This window comes from Podarcis cretensis, assembly GCF_951804945.1.
Source record: "Podarcis cretensis genome assembly, chromosome: 9".
NCBI classification, from domain to species: domain Eukaryota; kingdom Metazoa; phylum Chordata; class Lepidosauria; order Squamata; family Lacertidae; genus Podarcis; species Podarcis cretensis.
The window spans coordinates 19393348-19419253 of record NC_137178.1 but is presented as its reverse complement, the minus strand read 5'-3'; the positions used below and the strand labels follow the sequence as shown (position 1 = coordinate 19419253).

The window sequence follows — 25906 nt, the reverse complement described above, 5'->3', positions numbered from 1 at the left end:
ATTGGGGAAGTTAGGGTGCTGTGAAAGACGGTTATGGACATGCTCACAACCTTAAATAGATTTCATGTGCATGATGACGAGAACAAACTAAACCATAAACAAAGCAAATTATATAGCAGAAAGCGTTCACAAGAACACTACCTGTGCCAGTTTCCTACTTCACTGCATCCCTGATTTTTCAGTTCCACTCTTATCTTATCAACCTGATGTGAGCAAGGCTTCTGGACTGGGAATATGTCATTGCTGTGTTCTGTTCAAAACATGGTACACTCTTGATGCTAATAAAGGTAGTACCAGTAGCTGAAGCAGCTGCTGAAAACATTGTCAACATCCCCCTTCACTCTTAGAGTACCATTCTAACAGTTCAAAGTGTTAAAAAGAAAGAGGATGGAACTTGTGCATTTTAACAGGCAACTGCTGGAATATATCTGACAGAGAGAGCAGTTTAGGAATGTTCACACCAATTCACTCCTTTGATGAAAGTGCTGTCTGCTGTTATTTCGGCATAAACCGAAATCTCTGGCATACGCTGCAGTCATTTACCTGTTTTCTAGTAACAGCATAACAGAAGCTGCCTTGAAACTGTATGCTTATTAAAGGGGTCTACACATGATGCGGGTGGCACTGTGGTCTAAACCACAGAGCCTAGGGCTTGTTGATCAGAAGGTCGGCAGTTCGAATCCCCGCAACGGGGTGCACTCCCGTTGTTCAGTCCCTGCACCTGCCAACCTAGCAGTTCGAAAGCATGTCAAGGTGCAAGTAGATAAATAGGTACCACTCCAGCGGGAAGGTAAACAGGGTTTCCATGCGCTGCTCTGGTTCGCCAGAAGCGGCTTAGTCATGCTGGCCACCTGACCCGGAAGCTGTCTGCGGACAAAACGCAAGCTCCCTTGGCCAGTAAAGTGAGACGAGCGCCGCAACCCCAGAGTTGTCCGCGACTGGACTTAACGGTCAGGGGTCCCTTTACCTTTACCTTTACACATGATAAAGAGGAAACGATGCTGTGTGCGCAGCCCTGCTTTCAAAGTCTGGAGCCCCAAAAGTCACTGCTGGAACCAAGAGCAGAAACCTACATGCATAGAGATACATCATGCAGGGCCCCAGTTTACATTGAGGTTTATACCTAAAGGCTTCCTATTTGGGGACATCCACATGCATGGTGTCAACATTGGGACATTGGTTCAGTAACAAGGTCAGGGTAAGGGCAAGCTTCCTCTTCAACACATGAGGTCTTATTCATAACACATGAAGGAAGCTACAGACTTCCATAGCTCTTGCTATACAGCAGACATGGGGGCCCCCATGCATCTATCTGGATACAGCATATCCTGCAATCCTAAGTATCCTTTCTACTAACCATTTCCAGGGGTTAGTTTATTACAGCAAATATATTAGTCTTATGGCACCCTAAGGACCGAAAAAAATGTTATATTGTAGGCTTTCATGGACTACAGTCTATATCATAAGATGCAAAAAGTGTAATCGTAAACTGGCAGATTTATATGCACATGGGTGTAGATAAATATATGTACAATAAGTGGAGGAAAGAGGGAAATGAAATGAAGAAGACTGAGACAATTCAGGCTTGAATGAATATAAAAGAATTACAATGACCATTCACAAAGCAGTTTTGCCAGTAACACAAACTTCCTGACAAAGAACAGCAATTCACTCATCTGATTAAGTGGGTTCCAGCATTCAAAACCTTGCACCATAGTAAAATTTGAGGTGCCACAAAACTTTTGTTGCTTCTGCTACTAACCATGACAGTAGGAAAATATGTGATAGGCATTGGTATTGAGACAACGCTGTCTAATGTTTCTGGGATCCAAAGAGGATTAGAAACAGATGGAGAATATGGGACTGGAAACTGGCACAAACCCACAAGGCAGCACTCCCCCTTAAACAATGCTAAGATACCAAGTCTGGTACCAAAGGACAATTTATTTGATCTTTGCTCGCCTAATCCTGTGATAAGCTGACTTTGCCTCCAGCTGTCAGGTAGCAGACACTAGTGACTCATATCCTGTATGGAAGCTGAAACACTAACTCATTCACTATCGGAATAACTCAGTGGAAAGCTCCAAGGATCTTCCAATTTAGGTACCAAATAAAAGCTAAAAACCAGGATTGCTGCCACATTCTACTCCCCATATTGACCTATTACTGCTCCACACACTTCCTTCCCCACCCCCAAACTCTGATGAGGAAATCGTTCCTGCAAACCTGTCATATGCAAAAACATGTGCACATATAAAAACAAAAACAAAACAACATAAAAAGCAGCAGTAATTCAACTTGTATAATATCAATTTCAAATCCAAAACAGATAACCAGCTGGGATAGCCATCTTCACTGAGAAGCATTGTTGAAAGAGGCTTCAACGAGGCTTCTCAGTGAAGATGGCTATCCCAGCTGGTTATAAAGGCTCAACAAACACCTAAAAGATAACAGAGATAGTGGTTGTCTGATACATAAAGGAAGGTCCCACCACATTCAAGGTCCATTTCTGCAGGATGCGCTCTCCTGCAGAACAAATAAACTGTTTGCAGTGACAAGTACCAGATGCTATATTACTGTAATCTAAACCCTGCACTCTAAAACCTAATTTCCAGGTGTGCAGGATGAGCTATAGTCAACTCAGTGATGAAGAGGGGAGATGCTCTCAGGTTTCTATTTTTTAGGTACTGTTCATATTCCAAGGCTGAAGCTTCCTTACTGAGAACTGGTCTTAGGCTGAGCTCCAAGTTAAAACTCTGGTTTTCTATCACCACTATCGCTCCTTCCTAAACCAAATCACTGGATGGAAACACACACAGAGGACACTTACACTTATAACCAATAGGTAATGCAATCAAATGTTTTTGTCAGGTCTCATACTTGGACACAGAAGCAGATTTAGATTTTTTGTGGGGGTAGTGGTTTTGATAATGATGGTTCATTCTCTATAGGTTCAGAGTATACTAGTTCATTGCCTTTAGGACATAAAAACAAAGACAAGATACAAGGTTTCAAAGGAGGTATAAGGAGGAGAGGTTACAAATATCACTAAGTTAGGTGAAATTTTAGCTCTGTATTAGCAAGCTAAAAGCTCAGGATATATTTCTCTACAGGGTGATCTGACAGGTTTGGGTCATACAAATACACCCAACCATTTTAGTAAAATAATTTAAAAAAATTAATGATGCCCCTTCAAGCTACATAACTCAATTACATCGCAAAACATCAAAGGGTGCTACCAGGCAGGCAAAGGTTGATATACATGCATTCCAACATACAAAAAGAACAATGTGTGGGTTTTCCTTAGAAGTAAGAGTTATTACATCTTTTTTTTCAAAAAAAAAAAAAAAAAGCAAGCATTTACCTTTGCAGATTCATAGTCAGTTTGCCTGAACAGGTCTTGATCTTGTTTTGTGCTTCCAGGTGAGTCATGCCATCGGCACTTATCCCATCGATACTGAGAACAACGTCACCTATTCCCACGTTTGCATTAGCCGCTTTGCCTCCATCACTCAACTGCAAGGTAACAAATGCAAAGATATAAGTATTAGTTTTTTTAAAAAAAATACCACCCAAGAGCATTACCCCAAGAGTTAATCAGACTTGAGAAGTTTCTAAGTGGTCATTCAAAAACCAAATGTTACAAATGTTCTTACAATAAAAATTCATTGTAAAGATCAAGTCACGCGATCCCAGCAGGGCATGGTGGCCTCTAGGAAAGAGCATTCAGTCTGTACTTTAAAGTCCAGCTCCAACAGTAATTGATGGAGGGCAAGGATTATTTGATTATTTGACCACTGGCAATGTTCACTTAAGCTTTACACAAATTAGCTTCCAGCATGTCAGTAATTAACTGGGTCATGTTGTGCTACAACCATACAATGATCAGTACAGAACGCTAACAAGTCATAGAATTATAGAACTGTAGTGTTGGAATGGACTGTGAGGGTCATCTAGTCCAGCACCCTGCAATGCAGGAATTTTTTGCCCAATGTGGGACTCATACCTGTGACCCTGAGATCAAGAACTGCAAGCTCTACAACTATACTGTGTTGTTATACTATGTTGAGGTAGTACTCAGCATAGGTTGTCTCGTGGCAGCAATGTGCTGGTAGGACTATGTGATTCAAAAGCAAACCCCTTCCTCATCTTGAGGACCATGCCTCCAAGTGCAACTTTAGTGCTATGGACCTAGAGTTGTTAGCAAACAGATCTAGGGAAATCGGCATCACCAACCCACACAAAATTGGGAATGGGAAGCCATCCATAAAGTTGTCAGTGGAGTAGAGATTAGAGAGGGCCTTGTGAATACACACCCAACTCCCCGGACCAATTAGGAAACATGCCTGCACTTGCCCACGGCAGGTCAATAACCTTCACTGAAACCATTAGTGAAAACCAGAAACTTCTTGCATCTCTTTAGAGAGGTCACTCTCATGTTGTGAGCATACTGCATCTAGAACTGTAGACCCTTTTTCATTCAACATGACAAGGTTATTCATGAGTTATAAGTGAAGAAGTAGCACTACAAAATGACATACAAAACTGAAAGTGAGATAAGTGGATTCAGAAACTCGATCAAAGCTGCCGCCATCATCAGCACAAAGTATGGCTGTAGCCATGCATTATCTCTGCATTGATTATGTAAATGGAAGCCCAAACAATATTCCAGGCAGTTCCAGGGAGCAGCCTTCATACTCTATTATATTACATCAGACATGGGGAAAGATGCTTTCTGAGAATACAAGTGGGAGATACCTAAAATAGGTCCAAAAACTCCTTATGTCTAACAACGTAGGAGTTTAAGAAATGTTAATATGGAAGAAGTTTGTGGAAGGAAAGTTTCTCACCCACCTCTGTAGCCACCTTTGTCCACCGAAAAGTTTCTTTGAAAAATTGGGAGTCGCTTGAAAAATGTAGGATGGTATTGGAAACAGCGTATAGGAAACTTTCCTTCCAGTGACCTACTTCAAGTTAACTTATCTTAGGATTCACGCCCAATTTTGTTTTCTGTGCGTGACTTAGTTGAGTAACACCTGTACTACTAAAAGCTGACTGATACAAATCAGCAAATGCTCAATTTAAAAAACACCTCTTTTAACAGACACCGAAATGTTGTTACGGTTGGCGCCTTGTGAGGGTGGGGATGCTAAAGGCTGAACAAACAGAAGAGAAGTCCTTCTCGGTGACCACCTCAAGATGCACAGGTGAAGGCAATGGAGCAACCAGGAGGGCATGCTCTGTAGAGCTCAATAATTACAGATCACATTTAAAAATGCAGATCTTGCAGTAATAATATGCTTCAAGAATCTGACTGCAAGGAAACAAATTTTAGTAGATCGTTGCAAATGCTATCAACTGATGTTGTGCAGTAAGGCTTCTGTCAGCAAAATAGGATGAGACCTAATTCTCAGTGATTTCCCTTCCCCTATGCAAGCCCCCTGCATCCTCCTCCCCCAATCTGTTCTGCATTAACCGCCCCCCCAAAAACTCCTCTGGAGCAGATTTAGGGGGTGTGGGGACTGCAGGGGGGGGAGGGATTCACCAAAAATGGTCCCCTCCCTATTCCACTGTTTTGCTGAGCAACAACCCAACATACAACCCTTTTTACCCTTTTATTTTGATCAAAATTCATTTTAAGGTATATATTGGTATTACTAGGCAGCAACAGCCAGAGAGAACCTCAACATTAAGTCTAAATACATGCCCTTTAACTCAACTATTTAACATTTTAAAATTTAGATCAAATTAACCGGCAAGGGCAAAATCAGCATCTCTTACTTGAAGAGAATGAAAATAGTTCAGTAATTATTCAGCAGCAAGTGAATGAATAGAACCCCACTGGGAACATGAATAAAATCTTAAAAGAATATAAAGATGGAAAGAGCAAGTTATCCTTTCCATTCAGCCTGCCAATGTAGGATTATTCCCTTCTGTATGTTCGCATATGCTTCTGTTCTGCCTAGTTTCAAGTGTCTCACGGCATGGGCTTCCATGCCTTTCTCTAATAATTTATTGCACTGCTGTACTGCTACACAGACCTCACTGTTGATAAATTAATTACCCCTGCCCCATTCGCATAAAGAGCATTCGGTCTTGGAGGGGAGAAATTTCCATTGCTCGCATTTCCAACCATTACTTCCCAGCTATTAACCATAACTCAACTCACAAATGATAAATCAGTCTCACTTTTGGGTTTCTGCTCTTGCCAATTCCTTTCAAATATAGCAATGCTAAATGAAAATGTTAATCTCTGTCTTTTGATTTCTTCTATTCAGCCTTGCGAATAAATGCCGTTTCTCTTAATTCTTTTATGACTGCATTTTTGTGCACACATGAACAAACTTCTTTAAGAGTTTAAGCCACTGCGAGCAAGTAGAAATGCCCCCACAGCGCAAAAGAGGAACACACTTCCCTTGTATATCATACAGACACTTTCTGTATTGTCTTTCAGGCACCAATTGAAGTTGTTCCTCTTTCAACAAACCCTCTGAGTAGATAATTTTTTTCCCAGTTGGTAATAGTATTGAATTTGAATTGATTTAATATGTGTGTTGTTTCAACATACATACACACACACACACATTCCTACATGCAATCACTTTAGTAGTTTTTATGTGTGCAATTATTCTGCGCATGTTTTCCTTGTAGAGTTTTCGGAGTTTCATAAATGAAACAAACAAACAAACAAACAAACAACTGATTTGTGCAAGAAACCTGAACATGGCCATTCCGCATATTGCTGGTCACATCTAAATGCACGACTCCATCCGTATTCATTAGTGCCCACAGAGGCAGCACCATCACACTAATGTTATGTGGGAATGAGCCAGTTCATACAAGTGCATTGCAGCCTTACAACCAGCAATCACACCCTGCATTAATCACATCAGGTACTCCTCTTCTTATTTCCTGAGAAACTTTCCAATAGCACCTCTCTCATAATACAGCAGAAGGGTGGAGTTGTCGCTATGCCTTGGCTTTTATCCTGTGTCATAACACTTAATCAGCTCTATTCACAGGAATCTCCCCACGCATATCTTCTGTCATGCAATGACTCCCAGGTCTAAGCTTGGACTCCATCAGAAAAAAAAGCCCTTTCAGCTTTTGGGGATACTTGCAGGAAGCTGACCCATGCCAGTCTTTTTTATCTGTGTTGTCCGTCCTCTTCCATGGGACTATATTCTTTAATTGTTGCAAGTGCAGCAGCAAGCTAAGCTAGCTCAGCTTCCAGTTCTGGAGGGCAGGAAAGGCAAAACAGATATAATAATATAATAATAATTTATTATTTGTATCCCGCCCATCTGACAGGGTTTCCCCAGCCACTCTGGGCAGCTTCCAACAAAGATTAAAACTACATTAAACTATCACACATTAAAAACATCCTTGAACAGGGCTGCCTTCAGATGTCTTCTAAATGTCAGGTAGTTGTTTATCTCTTTGACATCTGATGGGAGGGCGTTCCACAGGGTGGGCGCCACTACCGAGAAGGCTGCCAGAAGGTGCTCAGCGCTGGACCTCAGCATCCAGGCAGAACGAAGGGGGTGGAGACGCTCTCTCAGGTATACTGGGCTGAGGCCATTTAGGGCTTTAAAGGTCAGCACCAACACTTTGAATTGTGCTCGGAAACGTACTGGGAGCCAATGTAGATCTTTCAAGACCAATGTTATGTGGTCTTGGTGGCCACCCCCAGTCACCAGTCTAGCTGCCGCATTCTGGATTAGTTGTAGTTTCCGGGTCACCTTCATAAACTAGGGGAACAAAGCTTTCATAAGAGTCAGAATCATAGAATTGTAGAGTTAGAAGGGGCCACAAGGGTCATCTAGTTCAACCCCCTGCAATGTAGGAATATTTCACCCAATGTGGGGCTAGAACCAACAACTCTGAGATCAGAAGTCTCATGCTCTACCAACTGAGCTATCTTTCATCTGGCTAGAATTTGTCCCTGTTAAAGCGTCTTTGGCTGTCTGGATGGAGAGTTGTGTGTCTTCAAGAAGGGTAGAGATAACTGTGAAACAACCTCTGATGTACTTGCTATGGTCCGGAAGATGCTGAGGAGACATTTATTGTCCTAATCTCCCCCACCAGCATTTCCTTAACCCTATAGCCTGTTTTTGAACATTGTATTTTATTGGAAATTAATCTCATTGTTTCATGCAGCAACTGTTCCTGGCTCTTTCAATTAATCCAAGCTTTTCTACTTTTTTTTTAAAAAAAGTGTCAGAGGTTATTTATTGAAAGCATGTTAGCTAACTACGGTCCTACAAAATTTCTATTTCTGCAGCAGATCCAAGAGTCAGTGGTATAGTTGAGCTGCAAGACTATGAAAAGGCACTCAAGATGTGTTGCTATCGCTGCTTGCTCTTTTTGGTGAACACATGTCGCTTTTTGGCAGAGTGCATGCTAGATGTCTGATTTGGAATGGTTCATAGAAGAAACTGCACACTCAGCCAACTGCTATATATAGGGATCCCCTCTTTATTTCTCTTGTATCCTCTTATAACCTGATAGCACTGCAATGTTCTGGATTCCTCCTCCCCAAAGGACAAGCAAGGTTCCCTTTCTACAAACAGTTTTGACATGAGTCAAAGATTCATTATTTCTAAACTGGTTGTTGCCACACACCTTCCTCCTTACAGCAATATTATTTTCCTATTTAAGTCAGTGCAGACACAATGTTCCTGATTTTATAATCATACCAAGATCAGGGTAGATGTTCCTCCAGCACCTTATATTCTCATGCTTAAATTCACCCACTCCTTCGCCACCTCCACCAACCACTAGACGATTCAGAGTTTTGTCTAAATCAATGTGTGCAAAGCAGCAGATCTTTTTCAGCTTTGCGCTGAAATGCTCAACCCCCCCAAAAAAAGTGTTCGTGGCTTTAAAAAATATGTGCTGATATCCCTCTGATAAGCAAGACAAAGTAGCCTGCTGGGAGTTATCTATGTTAAAATGTGGCTTTGGCTAATTTTACAGTAAAAATTCATCTTGTCAAAATGGAAAGCAGGATTACATTCTTGTTGATAGTGCTAATTAACAGGGAATTGATTTCGAGTGAAGTTTGCTAAACTTTGCACTCAAACATATTATTTTGTATGTTCATTTTATATAGTAAATGCAAGTGATTAGTGCTGAAAAATAAGATCTTGCACATATTTTTCTTCCCATAAACTACCCTCCATATAACAATGGGTTGTTATTTGGAAATTATATTTCTTGGGAGCATTTTTCTTACCTTCATGTATAGTCTAACTGCCTTTAGTATACAGAAGCAGGGGGGAGATGTCAACTGTACATGATGGTGAGAGTCTATGTTGCAGGAAATGCCAACTGACTATACATCAGAGAGCACAATATGAAGCCACCAGCACTATTGCACACTCACCGATGCCTCCTGCCCTGTCTAATTTTTATATTTACAGGAATTAGAAGTGGCTGCCTGGTTGTTGTTTTTTTTATCAGGCTGCCTATGTTTTATTTGTTTCAGAAGAGTCTAAGTGCCTTCTGGAGGGTCCTGAGAATCACTAGCGTTTTTCTCTCAAGATTTCCAATTGTGCAGGTTAGAGACCCCCTTAAGAGTTTAGCGCATATCTAATGTAAGACTCAGCTAGAGTCAGATGTGAAGTTTGGTGGATAATGTGTATGCTTGAGTTCTGTTCCTTGGGCCATTCCATTAACCCCAAAGACTTTGTTCCCCTGGTAGAGTCTAACAAGTTTACCTATATAACTCTGAGAATTATTAAAGCCTGCCTATTAATTATATGAACCTAAAGAGAATAACTTCACTTGTTTATGGGAAAAAAGTGCAAGCAAATATAGTCCAATCAGAATGATATTTTTGGAGATTCCAATATCATACCTACCTTCACATTCTCTTAATTTAACTTGTACCCAATTCCAGATTCACGGCAATGTGCTTTCATTTCAAAACTCAAAATGAGTCACAAATGAGCAAACTGGTTGGGGAAATGTTTGGTTCCCCCAGTGGATGGTGCTGCAAAAATTGAGTGCTGTTGGTATTCAACAGCTTATGTTTCACAAAGGTGCCATTTACTTAGTGCTGCACAAGAGCCTGCCTGAGCCGAAAGCCCAGCATGAAAATGTACATGACATTTGCTGGTACTGTAAATGTCATTAGACACATACCATGCCACGGTATGTCAGCTCTCAGTAATAAGGATTTCAGAATACGCTTCATGCATTCTACTTGCCTAGCTGCATCAAGATGATAAATTTGTAGTCAGAAGATCTGGCCAAGAAATTTTAGCTTCCTGTAGCATGCTTATTAAGCAGACCTCTGCTACAATTATAGGGCTACACAATGAAATATACTCACAGCAAAGTTGCTTGGTTGCTTTCTATCGAAAGTGCAGGTATGACTTTTCACACAATTGTGGCTTCAGTTTTCCACCAGCCACACCAATTTAAATAGCAGTTACATTACAAGTATGACCTACAACAGCCTGTTGCAGTGTATTTTCAATCCATAACAGGAGTACTTCTGCTCAGAGCTGCAGTCAGTCATGCTTTAAAGACTGAGCTTAAGCAGGGCCATTATTTCTTCCCCGCCTTCAGATTTTCCTTTGTCAGTTGACACTCAACACTCTGTGGTTCCTGCAGGCCACTAAGCATGCTCAGTGTTCACTGGGCTGTTTTTTTTTGGGGGGGGGGTAGGTGCGCCTTCTGTTGTTGTTTTTTTAAAAAAGATTTGTACTTCTGTATACTGTACTTCAGGGTTCAACCCACGAAGCATGTGATGCCTTGCTCTTGTTTCTCTGTGGCTCCAGTGCTATTCCCACTCAGCTGCATGCAGTTTGCTCTTAGATGGGGATGGTTCACACCTTTTAAATAGCTGGCTGCATCATCCTTTCTATCACATACTAAGTATATCCAACTGTTCTGTAATCCATCTATGTAATTTTGCTTTGGATTTAAATTTGGTCTTTAATTCCTAGTTTGCAAATGAGTACCGAAGAAGAAGTTGGCAGTGAAGACTTCACCCATAATACTGGCATTGAAAGTATGTGAATAATTACAGACTTGTCATTTTCTCCCAAGGGTACCTAAATCAACAGCAACACTACTTTATAAAGTGTCGAGTATTTAAACAGAGCTAACAGTAGAGCGATTCTTCCCTGCAAATAGAGGACATGAAGTGCTATGGACCATTGGGATAATCAAGATTTGGTGAGCACACAGCCCACTCTGCTTTGCCTTCCAGAAAACATGCCAAAAAATCTATACTGCTAGTTTTTATATAATAGCTCCAAAGAGGTATCTGGCACAGTCTGGTGGGACTGCACCACTTAATATAGGCAGGAGAGACATACAAAAATAATTTATATTATTTCCTCCATTCAACCAAAGCACATAGGATTCCCAGACTGTCCTCTATCAGGGAAGCTCCAAACCTGCTTAGCTTCACCAAGACTGTAGCTCTGAGAAGCTACAGACCGTGCTCTGGGACCAACAACCAATTTGAAACAGCATTCAGGAAAAAAGGTTTCAGCCTAGGCACTCTACTTGATGTGCTACTTATTCCAGGTCTTTATTGCTGCATAACAATAAAGGATTGGAGACTATTCAAACATTCTGTTCCCCCATATGCATTATGTGTATCTTAAATATATTATTTCAGACTCTAATTGATAATTGTATTTTTACTTTTAAAACAAAAACGTACCTTTTGGGAAGGATCAAAATTGTGACCATTCCAAGGATAGCTCCACAACCCACTTCTGTGTATAGAAATACACACACACACACTAGTAAAAACCTTCCCTATTTCATACTGAGATTAAGTCAACAGCAATTGTAACAGCTGCTAGGGATACAAACTGAATTGGTCTGGAACAGCCTCTCTTGGGAGGCGGTAGACTCTCCTTCCTTGGAGGTTGGATGGCCATCTGTCATGGATGCTCTAGCTGAGATTCCTGCATTGTAGAGGGGTGGACTAGATGACTCTTGGGATCCCTTTCAACTCTACAATTCTATGATTCTATTGTCTGTGGGGGGGGGGGAGCATGTTGATACTCATTCACAGTTTGGGGCTGTTTGGAGAAGCTGTTTCACAAGATCAACTTAGCTGCACTTCACTGAAACCTTCTCTATAAAAAAGGCAAGATATCAAAACAAACCCAAGGCAATTTGGGGTATTTGGAAAGGAAAAAGAAAGTTAGAGCAATAAAAACCATAAGTGCTGTCTGGAGGTTTGGGAAGGAATGTTTCAACATCAGCTGTATTATGAAGAAAGCTTCCTTCTTTCTTGATCTGATCTGACTATTGGGACACCAATAGCTCTCACTTATTTGTTTTCCATTTCATCTGAAAGGGAGGAGTTGTGCTTTCTCAGGAATGCCATGTGCAAAACAGAAAGGCTCCAGTTTCTGCATCCTCAGTTTGGTTCTGCTTTTAATAGCAGCGGCCCTCATTTCCCACTATTATTACATTTTTCATGGATCTACCCAAATCCCAAGTAGCAGTACAAGTGCTACCACTGCAACCCTTTATATGCACTGGGAAATCTCCTACTGATGTTTCTACCCCTTGACTTTGTAGCACACCGAGTTTTAACAGCCATGGATGTTTAAACCTCTTTGCATGTATATGGTTCTTTCTATACAAGATGCTATATGGGAAACAATTCACAAATAAAATAATGTGATGTTAGGACAGCATGTCTTGTTTTTCAACCCCAAGCTGCTATCATAGATTTTTCTTTAAAAAACAAACAAACTGGTCAATTTCTGGTTTTCATCCATCCAGCTAAAGGGATAGTCTCTCCCCACTTTTATTCTCAGAACCGGTAAATTAGGCTAAGAGACACTGTATGCTTCTCATTGCTGCACCATCAAGAAAAGTTAATTAAGTAGTGAAACAGAGTCTTATCAGTGTTGACACCCTGACTAGGGCATTCCTCCCCTTAAGCAGCACAACTAGCAGTGAAACTGTTGTCATTTTTTCATCAGGTGAAAACTCATCTCCTTATTTGGCCTTTTGTGGATTGTTAGGAATTTTATCACAGCTGCAAGCGAGGAACCCATATGGTGGCTCCCTGGTTATTTCTTTATTGTATTTTTATCTGCTTTTGTAAAGTTGGGTTGAACTGGTTTTAATATAGTGTTTTGTCTGTTTTATTGTACAGGACTGCAGCCCAGTTTAGGATTATATAATGGAGAAACTAGAAATGGTCATATTAAAAAAAAGAAAATGAAAGACAGGGGAGTCTCCCTGCAGCACACTTTAGAATCATCAAGTAGGTCTGAGATGTAAGGTAATTTTGGTCTACTAACTTGGACTCCTTTTGTGCTTGCTTATTTGCAAGAAAGCTCAAAAAAGGATATTTCTGACAATTTATGGTGACATAATTTATTGTGGCACAAACTTTATTCATGGCAGTCTAGGGTTTTTTTGAAAGCATTCATTCATTGGCCTTTTAAAACCTACAGGGCTTACTATCATAAACAAATGGCTTATGGAATATTTTATTGCCAGAAAATCCTACAAAGCACAGTCAGAGATCTACAGAGTATTCAATCCTATACATGTCTGCTCAGAGGTAAGCTGAACTGAGTTCAAAAGGAGCATATGGGATTGCGGTCTACACGGTTATTTTTATTACTCATGTGGATATTCTTAAGAAAGATACAGAAAGAAAATCGCCAGTGGTAGAAAACATGACCCTGCAAACTCCTCATAACAAAATGACCAAGACTAATTCCTATTAAGAGGTGCAAAGGCTACACGTTTAATACAAAAATAGCAGCTTGATGCCTGTGTTTGCATATGGAAAAAGCTCAAACTGCCCCTAGTTCTTGATATACACTTAAAGCTTTTAACAAAAAAATGTGTTTTCCAGCAAGCATATCCACACACTGCAATAATGTACAGCAAATAATTTATTGTGCTTCTATCAGTCATGGAGAGGGATAAAGCATTATGAAGAACACTAAAACCCTGTTTCCAGAACACAATTCTGTCTGCTTATAAGATTTTACAAGCAGTCATTCAATCACATGCACTTAAGGCTAACTTCTGCAACTGCAAGGGCTAGGAACTAAGAAAGAAAGAAAGAAAGAAAGAAAGAAAGAAAGAAAGAAAGAAAGAAAGAATCACAAGCCCTGCGTTTACCTTCATTGTAGGCATTACCTTTCATTTACTCCACCTGAGTATTTCATAAGAGCAAGCTGTACAAAAAAACCACCCTACACACAAAACTAAAAAAGCCCATAGGCTTTGTATAAGAGAAAAAAATGTATTTCGTAAGATAGATGTTGGGAAACATCAACAACAAAGCCTCCTCCTAAAGGGCTTTCATCCTTTCGCAGCCACTTTTTCAAGAAAGGGAATTTTTCTTTACTTTTTGGGTTGCAACTAAAGATTTGTTGGGTTTTGTCTGTAAAAGAGTGCTTGATTGCATCAAAGTAACATTGCACAATTGACGTTCTGTTCTCAAACCATGAAGGCTCTTAATATTGCATCATCTATATGACCACCACAACCGCTGGAAACACTCTTTCATTTAACCTCTGCCCTAGCAGTAATTGGGTTGTTTTATAGGCAGTGTATATATATTTATGTACACAGTTTGTATCTACAAAAAAGAAAGGAACAGCAACCTAAGCTTGCAGTGTAAAAAATAATAATAATCAAAACCTTAAATGTGCATTAAGAAGAATTCCACCACAAGGGAGACAAAATATATACTTTAAAATACAGTGACTACAATAAAGCTCAAAAGGACAAATAGGTTCATGCCCTGACAAGTGGTATGAGGTTTTACATCCAAGAAAAAGCAGAGAGAAAAACAGTGTCCAAATAAGGAAGAGATGAGTGTGAAAATTGAGCCTTGCAGAGATTTGAGTGTAGTTGCTGGAATAGTTTAAGCTGTCACTATGAACATACAGGCTAAAAAAACTTTCATTTTAAAAGGTGGTTCAAATAATTGGAAGTTCCTTTCTGAACCTTTCTGCCTTTAAAAAGAACAAAAACAACAGCAGCAGCAGCACAGTGTCAGTGAAAATCTGGAGCATCACTACTGGTCAAAACTCTCATTTTCTTGCTCCTCCATGTTAAAAATGTAACTGGATAAATTTTGTTTCAGTTCTGTTTTCTGTTCTATCCAAGTTAAACCAAATGGGCTCTGCTTAATTCAGTGGGACCAGCTTTAGCATACAGCCTAAAAAAGCTTCATATCACTGTCACAAATCGTAGCTAAATCGGTTAAGATAATCTTGTGGAGGCCTCCAGAAACATCCAACATCATGTTTAGTGATGGAGCCTGGAAAGCAGCACGTTGCGATAATGACATTTTAACTCCTTTTAATTAAAAGCTACTGGTTTTAAGAAGCAGGGACCGGGGAGATCATTTGAAAAACAAGATTAGGGTGAGGAAAGCATCAAAGAGGCAAAGAACAGGGCCTTATGCTGATAAAGAAACAGTAACTCTGGAAGTTTTGCTTTGCAATGTGTCAACATTAAGAATGACAAATGTATCCTGGAGCTGCCTTGGGCTTTTATGTCCCTTGCCATGTTCTGAACAATGCATCATAATTTCAGGTCTCACGGACATTACAAGCCTCCTACCACATTGCGATTAGCTTCAAAAGAGACACAGATGTTGCTTTCTGAGTACTGCTGAGGAGTACAGTGGAAACAAACTTCAAAGCAAAATAAATAAATAATTCAAAATTCCTTTCCTAGAAAACCGGACAGAATTTATTTATTATGGTTGAGCTGACAACATCAAGTCAAAGAAATAGGAGGCACAGTAAAAGAGGCTAAATCTAAGAGGAAGGAGGAATGGGTGATCGTAGGAGGAAACTACTGTCTTCCATCAAAGTTGTCACTAAAACAGAGTAGGGATAGAGAAGTAGTTTTGTTTCTGTTCTATTTATTTATGCTTTTATCTTGTATTTTTATCTTGTGAACCATCCTGAGATCTTTGGATGAAGGGTGGTAAATAAATATAATTTCAGCAAAAGAAAAGAGATGCATAATGATGTGAAAACTAATTAAATTCTTCAGTGGTGAGAAGGATCTTATAGCAGCCTTTCACAATCTGGTGCCCTTAAGAACTCCCAACAGCTACAGAAATATGGCCATGGTATCGTTCAGCACATCCCAAAAGCCCCAGGGTGATAAGAGGCTGATCTACAAGCTAATCTACAAGTCTACCTACGATGGTACAGCCATTAACTAGGAGACGTGCAGATTCCTTCCTGGCTTTCCTGCATAACTTGGGAGCCACCTTTCTGAACAACATTAGCATAAATATTTCTGCAACACCTTATTTGCTGAACCTGGTCCGCAATGGGGTCAAGTAGGACACACATTCATTAAGGCTGTTTCTTGAGAGCCTTAAAGCACAGAATGGGCACACATGACTCTAAGTTGCTTCCTGCAACCTTGTTGAAGGCCACGGGATGGAAGATCTAGAGAACATGCTACTAAAGCAAGTTAAAGAGGCAATCTTTGGAAAAGATTAGTGGATACAGATAGCTCAGATGTTGAAAAACAAATGTGTGCATCTAGAATGTACGCTTCAGGGTGCTTACCCAACCTATGTCAGGTGCACTCCAGGGCTTTGGTACACCTAGCGGTATGTTATGGACGTTATGGTTTCTCTTTCCTGTAATAGACTAACACTGCTACGTCACTGAATCAAGGGGGCGGGAAATCAAGTATATACTTTAACTCTGTAGCTAAGGTCCTCAGAATACAAAACAGAGGGCCTGCAGAGTTTACTTTAAACCTTGCTTTTTCCATAATGGTTTGGCCAATTAAAAAGAAAAATGAAGCTTAACTATACTGGTGAGTTGAGTTGTTTTTGGTCTTTGCATGCAAAAGCAAGCACAAGAGAAGATTCTGCAAAGCCATGTACTCTACTGTCAGTAGTAACAAGAAAGGCTCAACATTAATGCTCTGAGGAGGGCAGAAGTTATTTAGAGCCTATACTGGCACCTCACTTTTACACACTACCCTGCATATTAAGTTTCAGTTCAGCTACGTAATGAACCTTTAGATTCATCTCTCATCCCAAGTGAGAGAACTGACCCTACAGATTTTAAAAAATATATTCCTTATTTTTTTCCAAAAGCCCTGGATCGTGCTTTTAGTAAAAATTTCTGCTTATGTCCAGATGTGCAAATAAGATTACAAGGAACTGAAACACACAACAGATGCCTGGAAGAAAGACAAAAATTTAAAGTTAATATACTTTAAAGAATATTTTAATGTTATGCCCACTTCCAACACATCATATGCAGAAGTGCTTTTCAATTATATTTTAAAACACAGTATCTAAAAACAGAATATTATACTCTGCTTTTAAGTCTTTAAGACAAATTTTAAATAGTGCTTGCTTGGTGAACCAGGGTGTAGTAAGTGCTACGGAAAACCAGGCACAAACAAGTAGCACATTCAGCATCCACTACTGATTACAGCACTCCTAAGCAAACTTTGGAACCAAGATTCCAAAGTGATATAGATCAGAGGTCATATACGTCATAAATGCACACTCCTGGAATCTGGGGACATGGTGTTCCAGTGTAGACTGTTGCACATACCAGACATTAATTTGTAGAATTGAAGCATACATAACAGTACTTTACTCTGAATTTTCAATGCATATACTTTGCTCGTTTAAAATTTGGAAGTTACTGCATCAAAGAAATTTATGGCATGAAGCCCATCACACATTTCTCTCCATAACTAGCACAATTTCACTATGCAGTATGTCACATTTTTGCAGGTTAGAGTTACCCCAAAGAATACCGCATGAGAAGTGTTTACAATTAAAACAAATGTTTAACTCTTTTTAAAATAATTGTTAAGGTGTCAGTGCTATGGGTTTGAAGGCACAGGATGAAGTAGCCTTGATGAAGCTAAATTAACCTAGGAATAAAGAGGCAAGACACATGTAATGGGCTGAACATTTTATTTACAGTACCTATAGGAGAAAAGAGAAGAGTGGGAACCTAACTTAACTTCAACCTTGGGTGGGCAGAAACCTACCCATTTCAAGGGGCGTGACAGGGAATAGCCCTGGGCTCCACTTGATGCTGACTACAGAGGCCTTTCTGTCCCACAACTCTGGGTAGATGTAATGTTCCATTTCCAGGCTAAGGGCTCCACAAACCAGGTAGCTGCCTGGTTTCCGGAAAAGCCCTTCACCTTCAAAAGTACCTAAGGAAAGTCAACAGTTATCTAACCTTATTCTTTCCTGTATCTGCCCTGCCAACAATTTGACCAATTTAACCACGCATCCAAATTATTTAACATCCCCTCAACACTCTCAGATTTGGTAAAGAGAAGACTAGACAAACCTCCTTGACCAATCTGCAGGTAGGCAAACAATTCCTACTCAGCCCCAAAGGTACCAGTGATTCTATACTGGAACAGAGCGCAGGCTGAGCAGGTGCAAGCAGAGCACCAAAGAAGCCTGTGGGGGTGCAGCCAAGGCATATGACTACACACTCAGATACCAGGGCCAGCATGTGTGCATGCGCATGTCAAGTAATCTAGTCGCCCTGCATCCTGGGCCAGCTGAAACAGTGCTCCCAGATGCCCTCTCCACCACTACTCAGCATTCTGATACATTGCCATTACCCACATATAAATGCTTGTTTCTGTGCATGCACATCACTGGTGTTTGGATAAGACCTTTCCTCTTCAGGGATGGCAAAGTAGCAATTAGTTGCCATCAACCAAAAAGCCAGCATTAGGCAGCTAAAGATTTACCGTTTCTAAAATGGACGCTTATTTTATTCCAGTAAAGCCTGGGCAATTCATGGCCAACAATTTCACTCTGCAAGGTAAATCAAGCACTGTTTTCAGAAAGCTGGGGGGGGGGGAGAGAAAGGACTTAATGATTGATGCTTTTGATGTCTGATGCCTTTCTATGTCTGATGTGCATAACCGAAATGGAAAAGCAATCTCGGTTTGCAGTGGGAGGTTTTATGGGAATGGCCTGGAGTTAGTTAGCATCTGGATGGATTATTGCAGTAAAATGATGTGGAGCATGTCATTGGTTTGGCATATGGGCATAAACGTACAGGATACGCTGCAGTAAGAGACACACTGGGGAAGCTAAGGGGGGAAAAAGTGCTTTTAAAAATCCAGTAAATGTTAGGCGCTTTTTCCCAGGCTATTAAAAAGAAAAGACAATAAAAGGCATGAGAAACACACAACACTTTATAGATTTTCGTACACATGCAGTTGGATAATTGCTAACTAGCAGTTCTGGAGCAATGGCTGCATAGCACCACTTACCAGTCTAGGTGTCACAACCTGTACAATTTATGCCGAGTATGACTATGAAGTACAAGGACTTCATAGCACCTGAACTAAATCTTAATGCAATTCACTGCAACTTAAACATATCCTGATGATGTGTCACCAAAACTTTCCAATAACTACATAAATAAGTAAAACTCTGTCTATTATTTTTTTAAAAAACACCACTATTGAAGCACAAGGAAACCAGTATCCCAGTACCTTCACACTCCTAAAAATTTGGGCAAACTTCCATTTTAATTTGTTTGCTCAAAGTTATTTCACACGTTATACTGCTGGAGAAGTTAGGCATGCTAGTAAAATGCACACTTTCCAAGTTGTGGTATTGTGTTACTGCATTCAAAGATAAAATTACATATGACCCAGCATACAACAAATAAATATTCGGGGTGGGTGGTGGAATTGATGCAACACTTTCAGCTGCGCTAACTGTTGCATACAGCATCTACTTTCTGGCAAAAATGGAAGGTATTTGTTAAGGATGACAAAAAAGAAAGAAGTTAGGAAATAGTGCTCATAGCCTTCCAGCTGTACACTAGAATTGCACACAGACGGAAGAAGCTGAACCCCGATGGATATTTGAAACCCAGCTCTGTGCAAGCTAGTAGCAAAATTGTTTCACTGGACACTGTATCTTGATGCATGAGACTTTAGCTGCAATGACTGTGAAAGGAGAGGAGTTTGTCTAAAAGTAAGTCAAAGTTGCAGATACAAAGAACACTCAAACCACCACTTGTCATATTTATGCTTTCTCCTCAACTTCTATATCAGGGCTTGCCAACCCAGCACTCGTGGGCAAAGGCTTTTACTGGTGGCCCTGGGAAGCTGCCCCAGACTCTGAGTTGTTGTTGTTTTAAGTAAGTCTCTAGTCCTCCTGGAAAGAAAGTTATGAGTCAAAATGTGCAGGTACTTTTAAAGCAATTTCTGTGAAATGAGAGCGAGTGCCGTGTGGCTACCTTGTATATGTTCCCTGGAACTGAGGAATGTTCCCTGCTGCTATTGGTTAACAACAGCATCAGAGTGTTTGTGTGCAAGAGAGAGGAAGATATCAATATTGTGTGATCTGCACAAGCAGGACGTAGCTGACTTCCCATAAGGTTGTCATGGTGGCTGTCTCTTATTTTCGTGTTTTGGTGCACCTGCACAGAGCAATTATTTTGTGAAAGATGCCACCAGAACTCTCTCAAAATCTAAGCTGTGCCTTCTGGTCCAAAAAGGCTGGCAACTTCTCCTGTGCTATAGTCATGGAAAAGTGAAAACAGTTAATAGACGGAAGTTTAGCTCTGTTTGTTTGTTTGTTTGTTTGAATGTTTTTGTTTGTTTACAAGATCAAAATCTACCACATTCAACTATTTTGAGTGTGGCTTTCTCTATATGAATCAAATCAGCCGCCTCAGAAAGCATTTTATTTTCAGCAAGATGCTAACCACCATCTTATCAGATTGGCAGCTATCATTAACATGACATTGCTGTTTGAACAAGTCAAAACTAAGGCAATTCTCCATTAGCTGCCAAAAGCTGGGGGGAAAGCAAATATGTTGAAAATTATGAAGTAAGAATTTTTAGCTTGATTTTAGCTCAAAGTATTCCCAGTGTTGGATAAACTGTAAAACTAACCTTGACTTCGATTTTTATTTATTTGGACATTATATCCTGAATTTACATGCGACAAAATCCAATTCGCAAAGGCTTATGATATAAATATAAATCACAATGTTGTTTTCTTAAAGACAATAAAAATGACAGTAAAACAGCATCATAAAAACCACACCATCAGCAGCAGACCAATAACATAAAAAGCTCGACTAAAAAAAAAATGTCCACCTTAACACAATCGCTTTTCCATATGCTAAGAAGACCCTGTCTTTGCTTCCCAACAGCTGTATTTTCACTGGCAAAGGGACAATGAGGAATGCTTCAGAAACTGAACTGCAAAGCTCAGGCAGCCTCTTATGGCAAAGAGTCAATTCCTCAGGTGGTTCTTTACATCAGAGGTAGGGATACATGAGCCCAAGGGTTGAAAGTGGTAGTCCAAGTCTCCCTGGCTCTTGGGACTTTCCCCAGGCCACATGCCTAACTGGCCCTGCTCCACGCTCTTGAGTGCTTTTGCCTGGCTGGAAAGTGTCCTAGAATTATGCTAATGTCTCTTGCTTGCCTGGATAGAGACACAGGTGGAAGTGTAGAAACCTATGACTAGGCATGACTGGAATGCAGTCTATTGTACAAAAGGCAGGAGTCACATCTGTTGCTCCCCTTGTTGCCTCTTGACCTGCTCACCCACTGGCATGTGCCCCCACCCCTGGATCCCTGAGCCTTAAATTGAGCCCAGAAACAAATTGGAAGCCAATGAAGTTGAAACATAACTGGCATGATATGATCTGCCTTTCCACACACCCACACCCACAAAAGTCTAGCCATCATATTCAGAACCAAATGAAGTTTCCATGCTGTCCCCAAGTAGAGTGCCATGGCAGCAGTGTAGGCTCCAATCTTGCACCAATACAGTTTATTACATGGCTCCTATTTCTCTGTAGCCATCAATGTTTCCTGTGTGCATTGGTTCAATCTTCAGACCAACTTCAGACTGGCGTCTGCTTGATTCATGATTCACACTGCAAGCTGAGCCAACACGGCAGCACTCCAAAATGAAAGCTTGCTCTATGACAGGCCATTTAGTCACATTTTCACCAATGGTTCATTCAGTCTGGCGTCCTTCCTCAGACAGTGGACAACTGATGCCTCTGGGAAGTCCACAAGGAGTGAATGGAAGTGATAGTCTTCTCCCACTACCAACATCTCTATTGTTCATAGAAGTTCATAGAAGGACTGCAGAGTCCTTATCTGCAGATGAACTAGTTACTTCATATATGAAAGTACTGTATTCAGCAGCTGAGCACTACAGCTTTGAAGAACTCTCCAAAAAAGATGCAGCTTTGTGATACACTATAGCATTACTAGCACCTCAATCCGTCCTTAAATATCAAGAGTCTTCAGTGCTATAATTGCAGAATATCACTGAGAGTGGAAGTCGGGGTGCTAAGGTCACATAGGGCAGCTGTGTGAAAAGTCACTTCTCAATACTTAACATCCATTAAGAAAGTCTAAGAAGACCATAGGTGCAGTGTTCAAAATTAGCCAGGTGCATTTTGAACCTGGCTTTTGACCACTTTCGACCAAGTGAAGATGCCTGGGCGCCAAGATGGTGCCCGACATTACCACCTTCTGGAGATACATGCCTGGTAATCATTGGATCTGGACTGTTTGTACACACTAATACCCCATCCTGTAGAATTCTATCAGTTATATTTTATCTGCACAATCGGAATGAATTTCTGGAACCAAAATGCTATTTCTGTGAAGCCTGAGCAGGAGCAATCACCACTAAGAGAAAGAGGTCAGAACAGGCCAATATATATGTGGACTGTCCCTGGGAAAAGTGACTTTTCTTCTTTAAGTTCTCAAAGCCCTTAAACTAGCTCAAGGTTGTCATCTGAAATAGACAGATGTTTAAATGAGAATCAATCACAGTCAGCCCATTGTTTTGAAAAATAAGACTTTACAGCCGTCTTGTCCCAAAATGGCAACTAAACATTCCATTTTGGTGACTGTAACCTTGGTTTAAGAAGCCATTTGGCACCTAGAATACATATCTGAGTTTCTAACACTGCATATGTGCACTTGAAAAAATACCATGAGTATACATATACAAATGATTACCAATATAAATCACTTTAGTATATTTCATATATAACTGAACTCACCAGCAAACATGGATTCACATGACCTAATTCAATTCTAGAACAAAATATTGACAGACAAAGGCTTTAAACGATAACAGAATGTTCGGTGCCATGTCAGTGACAGACAGCAACTTAATTCTGCACAGTTATGGAGCTGACCTAGGCTATTCATTAAGTACTTAAGGCAGCAGTCTCACCCAGGTCAAGTATCAAAACAAGTTCATGACACTTAATCCTGCCATGATCAGCATTCGATTTAAAAGTTCAATCTGGAGGGGGAAATCTTCTATGAGGAAACTGGGACAGTCCAAAAGGCCAGAGGCACTGGAAGAGGATCTCATTCCACTTTTTAAAGAAGTGTTGCAAAGTTTGGTTCTGAGAACTTCTTTGAAAGAGCTCAGTTCACTATACAGTGGTACCTCAGGTTAAGTACTTAATTCGTTCTGGAGGTCCGTTCTTAACCTGAAACTGTTCTTAACCTGAAGCACCACTTTAGCTAATGGGACCTCCTGCTGCTGCCGCACCACTGGAGCCCGATTTCTGTTCTTATCCTGAAGCAAAGTTCTTAACCTGAAGCACTATTTCTGGGTTAGCGGAGTCTGTAACCTTAAGTGTATGTAACCTGAAGCGCATGTAACCCGAGGTACCACTGTATAATGTACAATTAAATTTAGAAAGATTCCACTCCCCAATTTGTGCCAGTCTACCTGCAGGCAACTTTACTGCAATTTCACAACTTGCAACTTTGCACCAACACAGCAGTAAGCACACCTCCTAGAAACCACTCAGTTTCCTTGGTGTAGTATATTTCTATGACAGAAGCATAAGGTGATATGTGATCCACACTCAGACAGCATAGTTTTATTCAAAGTCCCAATACCCAGTTTTTCTTGAAACACACCCGTTCCTTCAGCTTCTGCACCCACAATACAAAAATGCAAACCACTACTATTTCTTCCTGAAGTTCATCTGAGAAGCTGTTTTACAAAATACCAAAAAAGGAAATGTGTCATCTGGTTAGGCACCAGAATGTCACTTAACAACACTGGGAAACACAGACATACCACAAAGGGGAAAGATCGTGAAGGTCACTTGGAGTTTCTGCACCACACTGACAAAGCTGGAAATGATTACCACAACCCTCACTGGCTTAGCTTATAGCCCACAATCTTCTCCAAAAGTCTGAAACGTCTATCGTGTATGCTGCAGCCACAGAAGTATCTGTACTGTGTTAACCAAAAGATCAACAACAATAGCCAGGCTTCCACAAATAACAAAGGAAGTAGGAATAAGTGTGCAGTTCAAGATATGTGCCCCCAAATCTGTTGGAATGTCAGAGGAGACAGAGGGAAAATTTCTGGATTGCATAAAACCAGTGATGGTTATACCCAACATGCTCTGTTACAGTGATTCTGGTTCACATGTTTTATTGCTGTTTAATGCAGTCATATGGGGGACAATCATGCATCTTGGTTCAGCCTTGGTTCAGTAAGATGCTACTTCTATTACACTCCACCACATGGGCTAAGTTGGGGTAGGATGATGGCAGCACCATATGATTCTACAAACTGCCTTGTCATCCACAAGAGAGGGAAGCAGAAGCCAAAGGAACAGTGGCCTGTTCCATATTTTAAATCCAGAGTTGTCTGCTACAATGTCAAGCTTGCAACACTTCATGACTGCTGGAACTCAGTCCCAGAAGTAAAATTAACCCAAAGGCAGCAAAAAGAATTACCATACCAATGGTTTAACAACATGACCTAATTTACCAATGACATGGAAGGGCACAATTAAGATACATACAGCTGCTGCGGTCTTGCTCCAATTTTGGTTGCTAGACTAGAGATGGGAGCACCTTGAATTGTTCTTTGGCAAGCAAGGTTTGCCGCCAATGTCCATCAGTGGTGACAGCAGGGCCCTGCAGAGTTCCTAGTCATTGAAGACAGCAAGACTTGCTTGCTAACAAACAATTGGAAGCACACTTTTAAGCTTCCTTTTGTTCTCTCACAGCCACATCTCTACTTGCCAGGAGGGGGTGAGAGGACATGGCCTAGGAGACGCAGCCTTGCCAGGACAAATTGGGATCTGTACAGGGCCTAACTTGGTGCACAGGTTGATTGTGCCCAAACTTTGCTATACAGTGGTACTTCTGGTTAAGAACTTAATTCATTCTGGAGGTCCGTTCTTAACCTGAAACTCTTCTTAACCTGAGGTACCACTTTAGCTAATGGGGCCTCCCGCTGCCACCGCGCCGCTGGAACACTATTTCTGTTCTCATCCTGAAGCAAAGCTCTTAACCTGAGGTACTATTTCTGAGTTAGCGGACTCTGTAACCTGAAGCGTCTGTAACCTGAAGCATCTGTAACCCGAGGTACCACTGTACTGAACTCATGTAGATGGCCCGGAGTTGCACAACACAGCACCACACAAACTCTCATTTTTTGTGCTGATGGATCACGGATACTATAATAATATATCAGCTTGCTTACATTTATTTCAATTTCCCTTTGTAATAAATACTTCTTACTATGATTGGAATAATCAGTTTGATAAATGGTGGCTCTTAGTTACTGTTTTTATTGTATTGGTTAACTTTAATATTTCACATCAATTCCTTGTCTTATGCAGTTTGTTATGTCTGTGTTGCAGCTTGCTAACTATAATGCAAGTAGGGAAAAAACACAAAACACTATTTTACTGTCCTATAAAATACCATTTTACCATCATGTCCTTGAGCAGCAGCTCCCAAAAGACTAATCTTGCATATCTGAGTAACCCATATACATTCTACTAATTTTGAAAGGCAAAGTGCTCCCTTTTCTCTACCTACCATGAGCCACAAATGAATTGTGTATATTGCAGAAGTG

The 25906-nt window shown here is 40.6% G+C and overlaps 1 protein-coding gene and 1 long non-coding RNA gene across 5 annotated transcripts in view; one reads left to right on the top strand and one right to left on the bottom strand.

The window, feature by feature from the left end:
- The window catches only part of PDLIM5 (PDZ and LIM domain 5), a 126850-nt gene that overhangs the window by 87668 nt on the left and 13276 nt on the right, over positions 1-25906 (bottom strand). For all 4 annotated transcript variants that reach the window (XM_079990792.1, XM_079990791.1, XM_079990793.1 and 1 more), the window contains one exon: positions 3365-3516. In XM_079990792.1, coding sequence (XP_079846918.1) covers positions 3365-3516 — 152 coding nt within the window. The remainder of the gene's footprint in view (positions 1-3364; positions 3517-25906) is intronic.
- Positions 10726-15880, top strand: LOC307224461. The gene is made up of 3 exons (XR_013842548.1): positions 10726-11190; positions 13148-13258; positions 15562-15880. It is a non-coding gene; the product is annotated as an uncharacterized lncRNA (long non-coding RNA).